The sequence below is a fragment of the Myodes glareolus genome, chromosome 8 (assembly GCF_982192425.1).
Source record: "Myodes glareolus chromosome 8, mMyoGla1.1, whole genome shotgun sequence".
NCBI classification, from domain to species: domain Eukaryota; kingdom Metazoa; phylum Chordata; class Mammalia; order Rodentia; family Cricetidae; genus Myodes; species Myodes glareolus.
In genome coordinates, this window is record NC_142033.1 from 44,694,155 (window position 1) to 44,712,884 (window position 18,730).

Genomic DNA, 18,730 nt, shown 5'->3' on the forward strand with positions numbered 1-18,730 from the left:
CCATTTGTACAATGTGTACATAAATGTGTACATAAAAATAATATAAGCATGGCTATTGCAATTTCACTAACAATTTGTTAACATAAAACTTTCATTTAAGAAGAGAATCATTCTTAAAAGCAGAGAAAAATGTAGAGCTCAATAAAAATCAATTTTAAAAAAGGCAGTAAAGGGGTGATATTAAGGATATTTTGCCACTGTTAAGATTTTAAAAATTCTTAATGACCAAGTAGATATCAATACTTTGAGAACAAGATTAATCAAATGTAACCACATTTGCTCTAACTAACAGATAACTAATGATTCTACATCTCATTAAAACAAAGTTGGCAGAGTACATGCTTCACAAGTGTGAGATCCTGGCTTCAATCTATAGCAATTTTAAGGACTTGCACTAACACATCCTTTGCTAATTGTCTTTTCTTCGCTAAGTATTTGACCTATTTCATTGTCACTGTCTATTTCTTCTGTAGCATTCATTCATTTCTAGATATATGAGTATACCTTGCATTTTATTGATTTTGTAAGTATTTTTTCATTATATGGAATAAGCATATATTGTGTTTCCATCACTTACTGAGTTTAGAAATTTATTATACAATATTTGCTCTATTATAAGGATTTTGATTTCTTCAGCTGTCCTACTGTACTCAAACCATTTAAAATGTAGACATCATAAGTTGTTATAGATTGTAGCATCATGCAGCATTTAATTACTGCCCATTCGTTATAGGTAATGAGATAATGTAGTTTACTTTTATACAAGTACATGGAGTAAATATTTCTCTTAATCACTTAAAACTCTGTGTTTGTTCAGGAATGGCATTTAATTTCTTAGAATCACTTTGTGTCATGGGCATTGTTGTTATGAGTTAATTAACTCGAAAAGAAAGATAATAATCTTCCTCCTATTTCATTTCTACCCTATGGGTTAAAAGTTGAAACACTGAGATAAAGAAAATGAAATTTAAGTTGCTATTTAGACTATCATAGTTATTATTCTAAGACTGTCTTTTATTCAGTTTCACTTATATTAAGTTTAAATTTAACCTTCTGTAATTTTCCAGATTAAATAATTTTATATTGCTGAAATGTATTTTAATAAAAAGCTTTTAAATTGCTCTAATATAATTTACTTATAGAATCAAATCTTAATGATAGGAATATAGAAGAAATACTTTAAGCATGTAACATGTAGCCCACTGAAGATCCATGTGTGTTTGTTGATTTATGTTGCTGTATATGGTAGATGCTTCAGTTTCAATTTATCTTAGAACTAAGCAGTCCAAATGTAATAGCTTTTGGAAAAACTCACACTTGGATACTTTAAAACCTTTGTTGTTAGTAAACTTAAAATAATCACAGCACAATTGGTATTATGAATCATAGTCCAGTTAAATTATTTGTATTCCACTGTCCATGGAGTCTTGCTGAATCCATGTACCTATACAAGTTTGAAGAGTTGACCTAGTCCACTTCCGGGGGAAGTGTTGTCTTGAAGATATATGATAATGGTCTTTGGTAGTCACTGTAGACTGTGGCTGTCCAGATATTTTCTGATACTCTAATTCTGTAGGGATGAAACCAATTGGTAAGTTTTATGAGCTTTCTGTTTCAAGCAGGAATCTGTAACAGGAAATTTAATGGATTGTTAAGCAGCATCTTTACACAGAGGGAAGAAAAAATCTAAATGTCCAAAACCTCTTAGAGTAAGACTACAAATACAGATTGCACTGAATGACTGTTATGGGTCAAAATGTTTACATAGTGCTTTCAAGCTCATAAAACTGGTCTCACTATATCATCATTGACATCTACAATAGCAAGAATATCTTCCTAGTGAAGAAAATGTCATTCTTTACTTATTCTTGTCTCAGTATAGAAAATAAAATTCAATGTTAGATGCTAAGATATCTAATTTCTAATTGTAGGTCTTTTCTCAGCGTGTAAGAGAACCACAGTAATCCCCAACTTTCAAACTCATAAATTTGATAACATTATATCTACTTTTTTATTAATTAACTTTTTAATTTATTTTACATCCAGACTGCAGTTTCTCCTTCCTTCTCTCCTCCTGTTTCCTCCTTGGCCTCCTTTCTACCCTCTGATCTTCTAATCCTCCTCTGTTTCTGTTGAGAAAGGGCTTTGAGACTCACAGGAGGTGCAATATATAAAGCTTTCAAAATGCTAAAGGACTGTTTATACCTTTATGGTTATTAAGAGAGTGTTGAGGGCTAGAGAATGGCTCAGAGATTAAGCACACTAGTTGCTCTTCCAGAGGTCCTGAGTTCAATTCCCAGCAACCACATGGTGGCTCACAGCCATCTATGATGAGATTTGGTGCCTTCTTCTTGCTTGTAGGCATACATGCCAAAACACTGTATACAGAATAAATGAATAAATTTAAAAAAGAGAGAGTGTTGAAAACTGTACCCTGATTTAATATTTAAAAAAATGCACCACTTGCCATGCTAGGTATATTTTTGAAACAGTTCATTGTGATTCTGTGTAATAATAAACACAGCATAGAAAAGTAATTATTTGCTTTCTGCAATTATAACTTCTAGTATAAATTGGAAAAATCTCTCTGGTGCAAATAGCCTAACCAGTGCTATTTATTTAATATATATATATATATATATATATATAAAATCTAATTGTAGATAGTAGATTGATACTATTTTCAAGCAAGTAACAGATAGGGTACTTTATTCTGGGAATGGCAGTATTGCCTTCAGTTATAGTTATTTAAGACATATGCAGGATAATGATAGGTTTGAGAACTGGCTGGAATAGTTAGACCTTGTTTCAAAAAAATTCAAACAGGAGTGATGATTAATAGCCTAAGAGGCAGTTTGATTTTATGGAATTATGGAATATATATATATATATATATATATATATATATTCATGTTTTACTATCCACTATAGAAATGAGACAATAATTTTTTCTCTTTTCTATATATAAGTAAGTCTTCATAAGTTAATGAAAAATATGAAGGAAGGGGAGAGAGAGATGGGGAGGAGAAAGTTTGCACATGCAAGAGAGATTACATTTAGTTAACTACTATATCCAGGCCAATTTCTTCTTACTGGTAAAACTAAAATATACTTTGAAGAAATACTACACAATAAATGGACTATTGTAATTTCTTCATGTGATAAGAAATACACATTTACTGTGTAATTGATATTCAGCATGGGGAAAATGAGCAAGTTTGAAGTCGGAAGGTGTTTGGGACATTGCCTACAAATATTGGCCAAATGACTTGGCCGTAGCTTATTTCACTGAAAGGTGCTGCCTGTTGATGTCCTTCTGCATTAATATGCATGGAAAGCTTCAGCAAGGGGTTAGTTCTTCAAATGATGTCACAGCTTGTAGAACTGATCTTTCCAACAAGAGCAGAGGCATATACTGGTTTTAATAATCTAATTACTCACAAATGAATATCCTAGTGTAATTGGAAATATACCAGTTTGTTTTCTTAACTACATATTATAACAAATAGCTTCGTTTGCCACTTACAGCATCATGTATGTGGGTTTGTGTGTCTTAGATACTGCATTGACTATCTACGGATGGTGGCTTATATTTTTCCCTCCTCTCGTTTCTCCATTTGAATTTAAAAATGATGTTCTTGCACATAACATTTAAGTAATTTTTCCTAATGAGTTTGGGAGTTAGTCACCAGAAGTTACTAGACTTTACCCATGCAGAAACTAGAGTATGAAGACATTATATAACTCCATATTATAATATGTAATAGTACATATTATAATATAATAATATACTGTAAACTCCATCAGGGAACCTGCTGGTAAGTGGAAGAGCAAGCTTTAGGGTCAGGACTTCTCCTGAGGCAGCCCAGCTTCTAGTCTGTCTTTAGCCATTACAGCCCTGAAATCAAGAGTGGATCCCTCAATGGGTTTTTAGTCACAGATACAATCTGTAAGTCATCAGAATTTCTTTCTCACCACTCCATAGAGAACATATTTTATTAGTTTTAGAGAACACCAGTTAGGAAATTTGTACTTTTATATAAAAACATGGATCAAACGGTTTGTAAACCTTCTGTTTTAGAGCAGTCTCAGTTTCATGATGTACCTCTTCTGTGTTAGTATGTCATCTTCTCTGTCGTGTTATAATATGCACACAATTGTTTTGTGTGTTTTCGCAGCAGGAAACAACTTTCCCTTCAGGGCAGAAGTTCTACCTCTGCTTTTATGGATGTGATTCTCACTCCCCACCCCCAACACACACACACACACACACACACACACACACACACACACACACACACACACAAGTAACAGCCTAGACATGAACCACGGAAGAGAACCCTTAAGAATTGTGATAAGGATGCTGAATTGTAGCTGCCCACAAATGAGGGCATCTAGTGGAGTTGCAGGTGGGAAGGACTCAGTTTTCTTTAAGGGACTGGCTATTGGGAGTTTGACCATGCTCCAGGGAATAAGTATATAGGCAACACAAATTGAACTTGTATGGGTTTTTTTGTTTTCTTTTTATTATTTTTGGGGGTTCACAAGGATAGAGAGCAGATCTGGGAGGACTGGGAAGTAAGTGTGATCAAGATGCATGATATGAAATCTCCAAATAATCAATAAAAACGTTAGTTGTAAATAAAATTATTTTTTAATATTAAAAATAGTAATTCAATAGAATTAGGGGGAAGCATTTGTTTTCTTATCTGAAGTGCAAACCAAACAAGTTTTGCTAAGCTCCAAGTACCCCTGCTTGAGTGGCTGTGAAGGTAATCGGGTGTTAGGATTTGATTAGAGGAAAACAGATACTAAATGAAGTAGTGTCTGTTAGTGTACAGTCTGGATCGTTCTCTGGGAGACTTAGTGCTTTGGAGAGTGCTTTGTCTCTTTAGACCTCTTATAATAACAAAGGTGTGTTAGATGATTTACCCAAGTTTATCACTGAGCAATTTCCTCCATTAGAGCAATTCTATGAAATAGCTGCTCTTCCCAGTTGAAAGTAAAAATACACATACTGCGTTTTTCCAAGTCACTTTTCCCAATTCTTCCTTCGTGCAACACTTTCTATCCTTAGACATTTACATAGCATCATGCCTAGTATTTATATCCTTGGCCACATTATCTGTGAAATCCAACTTCTGATTAGGTAAATAGACCCGAATGTGAGGGGTGTGGCCACCCTGGTCACCATATGTCATTATACACTTTATTCCCTGGAAGTGAGTGAGTAACATGAAGTGTCATTCTTGTATGAAAGAATCTGAGGATCACAATCCTCTAGAGAAGCCACAGTGAAAAAATATGAACTGGTGGATTTAATTTTGCTATGTTAGTATATTTTATTTAACATCATGTCTTCAAAATATAATAATTTCAACTTGCAGCCAATGTTTAGAAATCTAATCTTGAGGCTACCGCAGTGGCCCAGGAACTAAAGACTCCTGCCAGCAAACATGAGGGCCTGAGTTTGATCTTTAGAACTCACACAAAGAAGGGAAAACTGATTCTACAAGTTTTCCTCTGGCCTCTATTTGTGTTCCATGTCCCTACGATCAATAAATGTGTATTTTAAAAAGGAATGGAATTTTCCTTTCTTAAACAAAAATCTTTAATATTTTAAAACATATGAGGCTAGCGAGGTGGTTTTGTGGTTACAGCATTTACTGCTTTTGGATTTCAGTTCCCAACACCCACAGTGGGCAGCTGACAGCGATCTGCAGCTCCCGTTTTAGGAGCTCTAATGACCACCTCTGGCTTCCAACAGCACCCACAGTAATATGGCATATATTCAAACAGACACATGCGTGAAAACAAATAAAAACAAGTCCTTAAAGAGAGAAAATACAAATGGTTTATACTGTGTCCCCCATAAGTGAAAATGGACCCAGTTTCCAGAAGTCTGTTTTGTTTTACAGAGAAAAGTATCAAAGAAGGTGCCTTAAAACTTAAAGAAGAGCCATCTAAAATATTGTCTGGGAATAAGTTTCAAGACCGATACGTGGTTTTACGAGATGGACATCTCTTTATTTACAAGGATCCAAAGGTAATTGGATAAGCGGCACGTGGGTTAGTATTTTGTGTAGATATTTATGTTTTTATCTGACACTGGTCACAGCCATCTCTCCTTAAAACAACATTTGAAGTATGCTGATGACTTCCTTCAGTGTCTGAGATGTGATGTCAAGCATTCAGTAACTTAGTTTTCCTGTCGCTTTTCTGTGTTGTTGAAAGAAAATTACTTCTCACTGAAGAGGCTTTGAGTGTGTTAACATAGACTATTGTATAAATCCGCATCATATCCAACAGAGTTAAGAGGGAGAGTGTTATATTCTAAAGGCAAAAATAGGCTTTGGGTGAGCTAATGGAGATTTAATGAAGAGTGGTGTAGAAAAGACAAAACTCCAATTCTATAATGAATGCTAACATCTTTCCTTTACACTTGAATAAATATCATATTTATTGACTTCTATAGATTATTCCCTGTAAGTTCTGAATTTATTAAGGATGTGTGAAATAGCATGGAGAACTTGATATTTTAAAAGCAGAGTTAGGTAAATGATGCAGCTATAAAATACTGAATTTGGTGTCAGAAAAGCTCATCTCCGCTAAGAGTTAGTGATGTGAATAAGTAACTTAACATCTCGGCCTCTCTTACAAATGTGGTGATTATAATTCGAGTCCTATAGAGCAATCACATCAATTTTTAAACTAAAGTATGTATGAGTATTTTTTGAAATATGAAACATTTTAATAATATATTATCATAACAGTGTACTTATAAAGATACTCTTAAGATTAGGTAAGTTGCAGAATAAAAAAAATAATGTTCATAATATCTATATCTGAAAAAATGATTCATGCAGGATGTTAAGGGTAATTCTGTTTCCCAAGAAAGACATCCCAGTAAGCATTTGAAGATAGGATTGAGCAGATACTACATGAAGGAAGCTATAGAAATGACTCACGAGCCTCTAAACCAAGAGTTCAACATCATTAGTCATCATTAGTATACAATTTTACCATTTGTTTTGATGAGAATCATAAGTGACAATTCCAGTTTGGGGGGAGGGGGCTCATAAACAGTTAGTGGAAAGGTAAAATCCCAATGTTATGTAGAGTTCTTGAACAGTTTCAAAGTTACTCATCCACCTGGCAATTATAACCTCCAAGCACTTGTAAATGAATGTTTGTGGGCAGCTTCATTCACAGATGTTTCCATAAATAAGAGAATAATGTATTCTTAGATTGAATACTACTTATGAGATTTCTAGTAGATGTCACAACATGGATAAACAAAAGAAGCTCAACAGTCAATATGGAACCGTGTGACAGACCATTCTGTTCACTCTGTGGGGAAAGAACTCTGAAAGGATTTGCTTGACCTAAGGCACTCAAAAGGGAGTCCGACTGAGGAACACATGTTGCTGTTTACTGTTGTGCTTCTGTTCTCTCTGCAGATTACTAAACTTTTAGAAACAAGTCACCTATGTGTTTTGAGTTATGCAAATGTATCTTAAGGTTCTTGAATCTCAGATTTGCATTTATGAAAATCAAAGCTGGACTTTATAGTTGATTATTTTAGTGATCTAAATCGTGGTCTGGTTAACCTTGTCCTCTTTTCTGTAATGAGCCATCAACCTTGTTCTGATTCACTTGATCATTTATCTTCCATACTTGTACTGTTGGTGAAGAGGCATGTTTTTGTTGCATATCCCCAAAGGACTTTTAATAATCAAATTGAATATTTTTGTCCAATCAAGTTTCTGACTCTACTATACACTAACAGAAAGCTCATAAGAAACTAATATTCTAGTATTAATTTCATGAAGGACCAGCACTGTGGTCTCAATATCCCAAAATAATGATAACATGGCTACTGTACAGCAGTAAAATATGTGGATTGGCTGACTTCATGGCATATTTATAAAAGCTCCCTGCAATAGGGACTATCACTATCCCTTCTTGATAAATGAAGAAACTGAGTCACAAAACCTTTACATAAATAGTCAGAAACTATATATCCAATGAGCAGTGAAGACAGAATCCATTCCTAGATGTCGGTTTTCAAAGGCTCTATGAAAGACGAGAACAATAAATTAATATTATGTTAGCTCAGTATTTTAGCTGAAAATTTATTTAAACATGATTGAACCTTTTCATCCAAATAGTACTAAGTGTGCTTAAATTTGACGGTACAGTGGTTGGAGAGATGGCTTAGCAACTAAGATCCCTGACTACTTTTCCACCAGTCCCAGATTTTCTTCCCAGCACTAGCATGGCCATTCACAAACATCTATATTGCCAGTGTTAGAGGACCAGATACCACCAACTGGTGTAGGTGGGTGCTGCCCACGGTAGACTGACATACATGCAAGATCATCTGCAATATCGCGTAAATATGATTTTAAACCATAGGGAACACTGTTGTAGAATATATTTTGGTTAATAAATCCTTAAAATCCTTTTATCCCACCAAAATAAATCTTTGCAATCAAGGACAGCAGATCAAGAGATTCTTTCTTTAAATTCAAAATGTTGTTGTTTTCTCACCCCATGATTTTACTTTACTCATTTTTTTCATACCACATGTCTGTTAATATTGATTACTTTGCAATTGTCATTGTTAACTTTTGAAATGATTGACCATTAAATAAGCAATAGTAAAATCTTTCTATTCATTTGACTAAATATTTGGCTCTGGGACAATTTCCACTAATATGTGCCCTGTATACATTCAGAAAATCATTTCTTGAGAAGGAAGCAGAAATTATAAACTGAGAAGTATACTTAAGGCAACTGTTAATTAGAAATAATTTATGAATGTTCATTAACAACAAATTAGGGTAATACACAAGGGAAGATAGATTTTATTTTCATAGGTTTTCCATGCACAGAAAATGTTAATGAAAATATGTTCAGAACTGATTTACATGAAAGGTGAGAAGTTTCAAAGAATATTGCCATTACACTATTAATGGTGTGAAAAAAATGAGTAAGGAAAGGTAAAGAAACAAATGAGTAAGCGGGGTATCCTTAACAGTTGTGTGAACTGATAAGCAGACTTTTTTGCCTTAGGAATATTTTTGAAGCTCACTTATTTATTTGACTTTGTTAATGACTTCACATTATAATATAGTAACTCAAGCAATACATTGTAGATGCCATAAAAGCTTAGTTTGTTGGCTTTTTGGAGGCATTCCCCAGGAATTAGACATACCAGAAAGAGAGAGAGGTATCATGCCAGCTGAGTTTTACTTCTATAAAACTTTTCACTGAGACTTTTGCAGTTCCTGCTATGCACTATAGTTTAAACATCAAAACGCATGAGACTTTAGGGTGGTATATATTGATAAGCTTGCATGCCAGGAGTGGCGTGGGGGAATTTCAATGCTTTATACTCTTTATCTACAATCAGAACGTCTTTAAAATGCAGGCAGTCTTGGACTTGCCAATGTCCCAGATAAGTAAGTACCAGCAACATTGGGTATGGGCATTCTAAGCCATGCAAATGCCCTCATTCCCATGCCATTGGAATTGTTGCCCTTCACTCTACTGTATAGCTAAGCATAGCATTGTGCAGCAGGGATTACCCGACTAAATTTCTGGGGAGGATATTAGCCTCAGTAATATGTATTATATAGAATGATTTAACCTTTACAAAGGTAACCAGAAGTCAAGCTTACTGCAGGCAAGCCTAGTGGCCAGCTGTGAGTTTCTTGGGTACAGTCTATAGAACGCTTCTTAACTGTGGTACCTCATGATCACACAAAAGGCATTTAATTTTTTAAAATGTTTGTTCCTTGAAATTCAACAAGTTAGCAAGTCGTAAGATCAATATAAAAAAATCAATCCTCAGTTGGCTTTAGATAAGAAAATATGTCAAATATTTTTAAATGCCCTTATCAAGAAATAGAAACTAAGAAGGAAACTATAGAGCTTCACTGATAAAAATTGATTTAACCTTAGTGATATTGATTTCTAACTATATTGTAATTCTCAGATGATTACATCTGAGTTAAATTTTTATAACTGTGTAAAAATGGTAGTTTACCTCAAAAGGAAAATAGATAAGAAACCTAGCAAATAATTTTGGTGATAAAAAATGAAATAGTCATGAAGTATCTTTCTAACCATTAAGATATGCAGTGAATCAGAAAAATCTCAATGAATGCAACTTAATATAAAGTGAACATAGAGGAATTACACTATAAAGTCCAGTAGAAAAACTATATACTCATTAATTAAATTTATGACATTTTTAGAAATATGTCATAAAAGTTGCTTGTCTTCATATAACTTTCACCCTCCCTTTGCCTGAATTCCAGGAGCTTGGCCCAGTGCTTGGTTGCCTGTGGATCTCTGTATCTGCTACCATCAGTTGCTGGATGAAGGGTCTAGGATGAGGATGGCCTTTTGGGTAGTCACCAATGTAATTACAGGAGAAGGCAGTTCAGGCACCCTCTCCACTATTGCTTGGAGTCTTAGCTGGGGTCATCCTGTGCAGCTGACCTGAACTCCTGGGAGCTCAAGGACTCTAGACTGACAGCTGGGGAGCCTGCATGGGACCAAACTAGGTTCTCTGCACGTACATGAGAGTTGTGTGCCTTGGTCTTTTCTGCTGCTCCTAGCAGTGGGACCAGGATCTGTCCCTGTGCATGAGCTAGCATTTCCCAACCCATTCCATATGGTGGGATTCCTTGCTCAGCCTTGATGCAGGTGGAGTGGCTTTGTCCTGCCTCAACTATAATGCCAGGCTTTATTAGTTCCCCATGGGAGGCATTACTTTTTCTTAGAAGTGGATGGGGGGTGGGCTAAGTGTGTGGGAGGAGTGGTAAGAGTGAAGGAATTGTGGTTGGTATGTAAAATGAATAAACAATTTTTAAAAATTGTAAAAATTGCATGTATTAACTATCGACATTTGTTAAATAAATTAGAATAAACTAGTTGTCAACAAAAATACTTAATTTAAATTTTCACTTATACTGTAATCGAGAAAATTTCAGGTTGTTAAAAAAGGTAAATATTTTAAAATAGCAACCATCAAAATTTACCAAGCCATGAAAATGAGTTTCTGCCAGCTGTACCAGAATATATTGAATCAACAAAAGATAAAAATGTCTAATCTCAGTATTGTGGTACATTTCTGTAATCATAGCACTTGAGAAATGGAAGAATATGGAAAAGGTTATACTCGGCTACAGAGTGAGTTTGGAATTTGAGGTCACATGGGAGCCTTAGTAAAAGAATAATCAGTTTGTTTGACCTCATAGAGAACAAAATTAAGGCAAACAGTAATTGAAATTGAACGAGACCTTATTTCCACATAAATGTTTTAAGTCCTAATAAAAAGAAATAAGCAAAGACATGGGTATACATTGTTGGAGAAGGTTTTATCTTAGATTGGTTCAAACAGCTTTTTTACAATTTATGCTTCTGTTACTATTCCTGGCCCATAATGGCCAATTAATTAATGAAATATGTGTGCATATATCTTCAGCGATAATAAGAAACAGTGCTAATACTGTGTAGGTATAAGTTCCCTGTATAAATTCTAGGGCTCAGCCACTGCCAGAGGCCACTTGCCAGCAGAGCATGAGGCCTCGCCTCCTTCTTTGTTACTTTTCCTGTGTTTCCTCTGAATTCTCCTGAAGTCAGCTTTTCACTTAATGAACATAGCTCCCACCTTTTACTCTGCAAGTGTGATTGGTGATAAAGAAATGACATCACAGTGACACTTTAATATAGAGGACCGCGAGGGGTGCGATCACCCATTGATACAAGGGGACGGATCTAATGAGAGCTCACCAAGGCCAGCTGGACTGGGACTGAACAAGCACGTAATCCAGCCAGATTCTCTGAATGTGGCTGACACGGGGACTTTCTGAGAAGCCATTGATAATGGCACTGGAACTTGTTTCCTCTGCATGTACTGGTTTTTTGGGATCCTAGTCTGTTTGGATGCTCAGCTTCCTAGACCTGAAGCTGAGGGATGGGGGAGGAACTTGAACTTCCCACAGGGCAGGAAACCCTGACTGCTCTTAGGACTGGAGAGGGAGGAGGAGAGGGAGTAGGGGGAGTGGGAGGGTATTGGGAGGAGGGGAGGAAGTGGAAATTTTTATAAATTAATAAAAATTTTTTTTTAGAGTTTTTTTTTTCTTTTAGTAATTTTATTAAATTATAAAAAGTTTCCATTTACGCCCCTCCTCCCAACGCCCTCCCACTCCCCCCCTCCCTCTCCTCCTCCCTCTTTGTCCCCAAGGGAAGTCAGGGTCTCCTGCCCTGTGGGAAGTCCAAGTTCCTCCCCCCTCACTCCAGGTCCAGGAAGGTGAGCATCCAAACAGACTGGATCCCAAAAATCCAGTATATGCAGAGGAAACCAGTCCCAGTGTCATTGTCAATGGCTTCTCGGAAAGACTGCAGGCCAGCCACATTCAGAAAATCCGGCCACATTCAGAGAATCTGGTTGGATCACATGCTCTTTCAGTCACGGTCCATCTGGCCTTGGTAAACTCTCATTAGATCCGACCCCTTGTATCAGTGGGTGATAGTATCCCTCGCAGTCCTTCGTCATTTTCTTCCTCCTTTTGCTCCTCGTTTGGAACTTGGGGGGCTCAGTTCGGTGCTCCAACGCGGTCCTCCATCTGTATCGTCATCCAACGCCAGGTGAGGGATCTATGGTGATAAGCAAAATATTCATCAGTATGGTCACGGGCCAAGGCTGGTTCAGGCACCCCCTCCTCTGTCCAGAGAACAATCTGGGGATCTCTCCTTGGACCTGGGATCCCATATATAATCAAGTTTCCTGTAAACTCTAATATGATTCCCTTAGTTGAAATATATTCTTCCCTGATCCCACATTCATCCTTCCTCCCTTCCCCCCATCCCGGTCAACCGAGCTTTCTCCATTCCTCCCCTACTCCCTTCTCTCTAACCCTCTCCCCTTCCAACAACCCTCCCACCACCCCCCCCATGCACCCAAGGTTACCTGGGACTCTTGACTATTTCCTACCTCCTGGCGGATAGGTAAATAATCTTCATCAGGTTCGTCTTCTTATTTAGCTTCTCTAGGATCACGAATAATAGGCTCAAAGACCTTTAATTATGGTTAGAATCCACTTATGAGTGAATACATACCGTGTTCCTCTTTTTGGGTCTGGCTTACCTCACTCAGTAAAGCGTTTTCTATGTCCATCCATTTGCATGCAAAATTCAAGATGTCATTATTTTTTACCGCTGAGTAAAACTCTAATGTGTATATGTTCCACACCTTTTTTAACCATTCTTCTATTGAGGGGCACCTAGGCTGTTTCCAGGTTCTGGCTATTACAAATAGTGCTGCTATGAACATAGTTGAACAAACGCTTTTGTAGTATGTTTGGGCATCTCTAGGGTATATTCCCAAGAGAGGAATTGCTGGGTCCTGAGGGAGGTTGACTCCCAGTTTCCTGAGAAACCGCCACACTGATTTCCAAAGTGGCTGCACAAGTTTGCATTCCCACCAACAATGGATGAGTGTTCCCCTCATTCCACATCCCCTCCAGCATAGGCTATCATTGGTGTTTTTAACTTTAGCTATTCTGACAGGTGTAAGATGGTATCTCAAAGTGGTTTTGATTTGCATTTCCCTGATCGCTAAGGAGGTTGAGCATGACCTTAAGTGTCTTCTGGCCATTCGAAGTTCATCTGTTGTGAATTCTCTGTTCAGATCAGTACCCAACCCACAAACCTATGAGCACCTAATTTTTGACAAGGGAGCTAAAGGTATACAATGGAAGAAGGAAAGCATCTTTAACAAATGGTGCTGGCATAACTGGATGTCAACCTGTAAAAAAATGAAAGTAGATCCATATCTATCACCATGCACAAAAATCAAGTCCAAATGGATTAAAGACATCAACATTAATCCGTCCACTCTGAACCTGATAGAAGAGAAAGTGGGAAGTAGTCTACAAGATATAGACACAGGAGTCCTCTTCCTAAGTAGGACCCCAGCAGCACAGACAATAAGAGAAACAATGAATAAATGGGATCTACTGAAACTGAGAAGCTTCTGTAAAGCAAAGGACACTGTCAGTAAGACAAAAAGGCTGCCTTCTGACTGGGAGAAGATCTTCACCAACCCCTCATCAGACAAAGGTCTGATCTCCAGAATATACAAAGAACTCAAGAAACTAGGCACTAAAACTCTAATTAACCCAATTAAAAAAAATTTTTTTTTAAAAAGAGAAAACAAAAAAGTAGAGAGCACATGTTGAGCTGTATTTGATCTTCAATATGTTTCCCTGGCATCCTAGCAAATACATTTGTTGGAATTTGCACGAGGCTGTATGCTCTATGTTTACAGAAGTAGCTACTTACTGTTAGCTCATTTTATACCAATCGCTAGACGAAGCTTGATAGGCTGTTTTGTTGTTGTTAACTATTGCGATAACTTGCCACAATAACACTCTGGTTGCACACTCACTTTTATCAGTACTCAATCCAGATGGCAATTCTCAACTTACGAAGAGAAATAGTGCAAAATCACAAAATTGCAAAATGCAAGCCAGATCTATACTATGACCTCAAAATCTTTGTTCTTATTTATGAATTCTACATTCCTATCAATTTAAAATGATTTCTTTGAAAATTTTTAGGATATGAAGAATGGTTCATGATAAATTATTTCTATATTTTTTTAAATAAAATCAATTGATGGTATCTACAGATAAAGAATGGGATATATGTGATGTTAAATTAGAACATAATGCAACCGTTAGCCCTCTCAGGCAAATGACTTGTGAAAAATATGCCAGCAGCTGTAGGCTTCTTTTTATTATATTGAAAATACCTTATTTAAAATCTTTATATATTATTTTGATTATATTTTCCCTCCTCACTTCTTTTGTCCCAATTCATGTTAATTCTTCTCTCAAAAACAAGTAAATAAAGCAGGAAAAGCAACACAGGGGGGAAAAAAGCCCTTAATTAAACAGAAAAATACACTTAAAATTAGGAGAGGGTATGAAAAAATTACTAGCAAAAAAAAAAAAGAGAAAGGACACTCCATTAGAAAAATTGTATTTCCTTTTCTAGCAGGTACCAGTAACAAATAGTAACAAATTTTGGTTGGGGGTTGAACACTGTGTCCATTTTCCTTTCTGAAGGCTAGGCTTTGATTATGTTTGTCCGTATGCAGTGCTGGTTGGTGCTGTCACAGTCTCTGTGAGTCCTCTTGGGTCTTGAAGATGCTGTTTCCTTCAATTCTACACCACCTTTCTCCCTTGTTATCATTCCTCTCCTGCAAGCAACATTTAACATCCTTTGAACGCTTACCGAGGCAGATGCTTGTGTTCAGTGGGGTATGAAGAACATGTAAATGATCCAGAGAAAGTACAAATTTTTCTTAGAATGTACTTTAACAAGTCATTTTTGATAATTTTCATCAATGTAACTACTTGTAATCATCTAATATGTGCCCCTGCATGCACATAGTCTGTTTTCCCTAATTGTAAAATCCATAATTTATAAAACTCTTTTATCATTCAATGATAAGATCTGACCCTATGCAATCTGACATCTAGACCCATATTTGTGCCAATTATGATGTTATACATTTTCTACTTAAATTTATTTATTTGATTATATTACAATCAGATCAGTCTTAATTTGCTGAAACTGGAATATGGTTGTAAGTGTGGGACAAAGAATTCTAAATGTATTTATTAATATTCTATAGAAATGTTAAGAATATTTAAGATCTATTTAATTATACGTTATACTTTCTTCCGCTACAGAGCAGCAAGCACGACAAGATGTTTTCTCTCAGCTTGATGAAGTTTTATCTTGGTGTGAAAAAGAAAATGAAGCCCCCAACCAGGTAAAGGCTGAAAGGAAAGGGCCAAGAAGGAAACAAAACAAACCAAACATAACAGAAATTAAGTCGGCTGAAAGGCTTAGGGATGGGTAGCATTAGTTTACCACCTGTGAATCCTGAAGTACTTCATCCGTACTTAGATCTTTAAGTGGACTTGTGAGTATATGACAGGGCTGATATTTCCACCATGGGAAAGATTAAACTCCTTATAGACTGCTCTCTGCCCTGGATGAGTCAGGAAATCCTCAGGTGCTATCAGCCACTATCAGAACAGGATTCCTTGGTCTCTCATTCCTTGACAGGACATTGTAGTGTCTTGTGGATAGGGAAGAATGGTCCAAGCACACTAAGTAAAGAAATCACACACTGCCCTCCAGCTTTCTGAGGGTTTACTTTTAGAATTTTAGAATTTTACTTTTAGAATATTTTGATCCTGGCTTTGCGATTTTCTCTTAGCTTTAAGAATCTGAACCTTCTTAAATATCATGTCTTTTTAAAATTTAAAGAACACACCATTCAATTTATTCCATAATTTTTTTTATCATAGTCACTTTTATTAGCTAAGTAATACTATTTTATTATTTCGGAAAACTCTTTAAATGATCTCTGGTTCTCAGCTTCCATTACTGAAATACTTTTTTACTTTCACCTCCATGTTTAATTTTTAAGCTTAAGACATATACATGCATTACACATGCTTACATACACACACACACATGATTTCAGCTGTTTTCATAGACATTTTCCTTAGTATATTCATCATATATTTGTTGCTATAGCAAATTTCCTGGGACAGATTCCTTAGGATAGCACAAATTTATTAATGAACCAAATATCAACATTAATGGCTAAGTTTCAGAGGCTCAGGGATGTGGTACTTGACTGAGTTCTGTTAAGAGGTCTTCCGTAGTAGCCTCACATCATGACAGATGACAATGGCAGGGCTGTGTTTAATGTTTTGTTTGTGTTTCTCTGATGCAGTTGGGGATTGACCGCATATTCTGAAAAACACCACTGGTAAGTTTCCTGGAAGCTTGTTTATTTTATATAATATTGACAAATTTGAGTAAAGAATAACACTATGGCATAGGCAGAACTACAGAGAAGAAAAAGGAAATACACTTGTATGAATTTCAGTTATTTATAATCTCACATCCTTCCCAATGTTTCCTTCAAGAAACTACATCTGATTTCTTTCATACATAGTATTGGAATCTAGCTTTTAGGAGATAAATAGGCAAAATTAAGGATCATTTTTTTTAAAAGGTAAAATCCTAAATTGAAACTTTTAAAAAAAATCCAGTCTGTTTTCGAAACAGTTTCCTCTTGTGTTTTTTCCCATTGTCTCTCCCTTCTCCTGCCTGCTTGCCAGATCCCATGGGAAGCCTGCTGCTCACTGACCTCCTATGTCTAGCTAGTCCCCAGGTTGTATTAGGTTGGACACTTCAAAATTTCTTCTTCACCGACTCCTAGGGCCAGGGTTTCTTAATCTGTGTGTCTTATGGGGAGTAACTTTACTCTTACACTGTGACTCTGCTTTAGTTTCCTACTGCACTCTTACACAGATACCGCTGACTTCTCTCTAGAGACCATAGAAGGTGATTTCACTTTTGTCTGGTGATGAAATAAGACAGTGTCTTAATGTTAGGTACATTTTTTTAAGACTAGCCTCTCCACAGAAGCAAATAGTTCTAATCAGACCAATTTAGACTGAATAAAAGATGCCCACATTTAATGTACCCAGCCCGGGGTGATCCAGAAAGCATGGCAAGGGGAAGAGAGAGAGAGGGAGAGACCACATAAAACCCGGAGTCCACATGTTCCTTTTCTGAGTGGTGACCTAAATAGCCTATGGGAGAGGTCTACTACTTAGCAGGCTTTTTTTGACCCTCCCTGGTTAGACATCACTGCTTGGCGGGCTTTCCAAGAGGTAGAGTCCAGATCAAGGCAACTCCCAGGGGGAGGGGCTTGAAATGGAGCTTCATATCCCATTCCAGCTCCAAGGATGGATGCCAGAGGCTGGGATGACATTTTCACCCAAACACTTAACAAGACTAATGAAAAAGAAAACAAACTTTAGAATATCATTTTTACAAATGACTTGTTTTACTTATTATTGATAAGTCCAAAAATGTGAAGAGTATAATTTCAGTGAAGTGTCCATCATTTCATTGTAACATCAGGTAAAAAAATCATCCTCTCTAGAAAGTGACCTTTTCTCAGTCCCTCTAGATTCCCTGAACCTGCACTTGCTATTTCTGGGTTTTGCTATAGCATGCCTCTTTGTTTCTCTTACTGTGCTGTTTATTTGTTTGCATGGCCAGCTTCCCTAATGTACTGTGCAAAGCATGGGAGCAAAAGCTGCTTTGTGGAGGGTTTCAGTAAAACATTAGTGAGTGCGTGCCAACAGACACATCGTGATGTTTATCTGACGAGACCATGTCTAAGCCCTTTCTAAAAAAGGAAGTCTCCACTCCAGGAATGTGCACATATGTTCCACTTGGAGTCTCTGGGGGAATAGATGCCTTATTGCCATGTGCCTGAAAACACTGAATGACACTGACTTCGCCTTTCCAAAATATTGCTGATTGTTGTTCTCGTGCCAACTGGAGGTGTACTTTCCAGAAGACTGGAACCACTGCTACTGACGTAGTCTGAGTTTGATTTCATTAAAATACACATTTGAAAGAGTTCAGAAATAGTTCTGACTATTCCTTACCACAGTGTGGAAGAGCACAATACTTTCACAAGTATTTATTGCATAAACCTTCTTTTGTAGGCACCTGTGTTGTGACAGTTTACAAGCCCAGATGGAGTGGATGGCCAGTATCTTTATTGCCCAGGTATGGTATCTGTTATGACATCTAATCT

At 36.7% G+C, this 18,730-nt stretch overlaps 1 protein-coding gene across 2 annotated transcripts in view; it reads left to right on the forward strand.

The window, feature by feature from the left end:
* Arap2 (ArfGAP with RhoGAP domain, ankyrin repeat and PH domain 2) overlaps positions 1 to 18,730 on the forward strand; it is a 170,969-nt gene that overhangs the window by 139,848 nt on the left and 12,391 nt on the right. For both annotated transcript variants that reach the window (XM_087909032.1, XM_087909033.1), the window contains 4 exons: positions 5,919 to 6,046; positions 15,780 to 15,862; positions 16,841 to 16,876; positions 18,639 to 18,702. In XM_087909032.1, the coding sequence (XP_087765158.1) occupies positions 5,919 to 6,046; positions 15,780 to 15,862; positions 16,841 to 16,876; positions 18,639 to 18,702 (311 nt within the window). The remainder of the gene's footprint in view (positions 1 to 5,918; positions 6,047 to 15,779; positions 15,863 to 16,840; positions 16,877 to 18,638; positions 18,703 to 18,730) is intronic.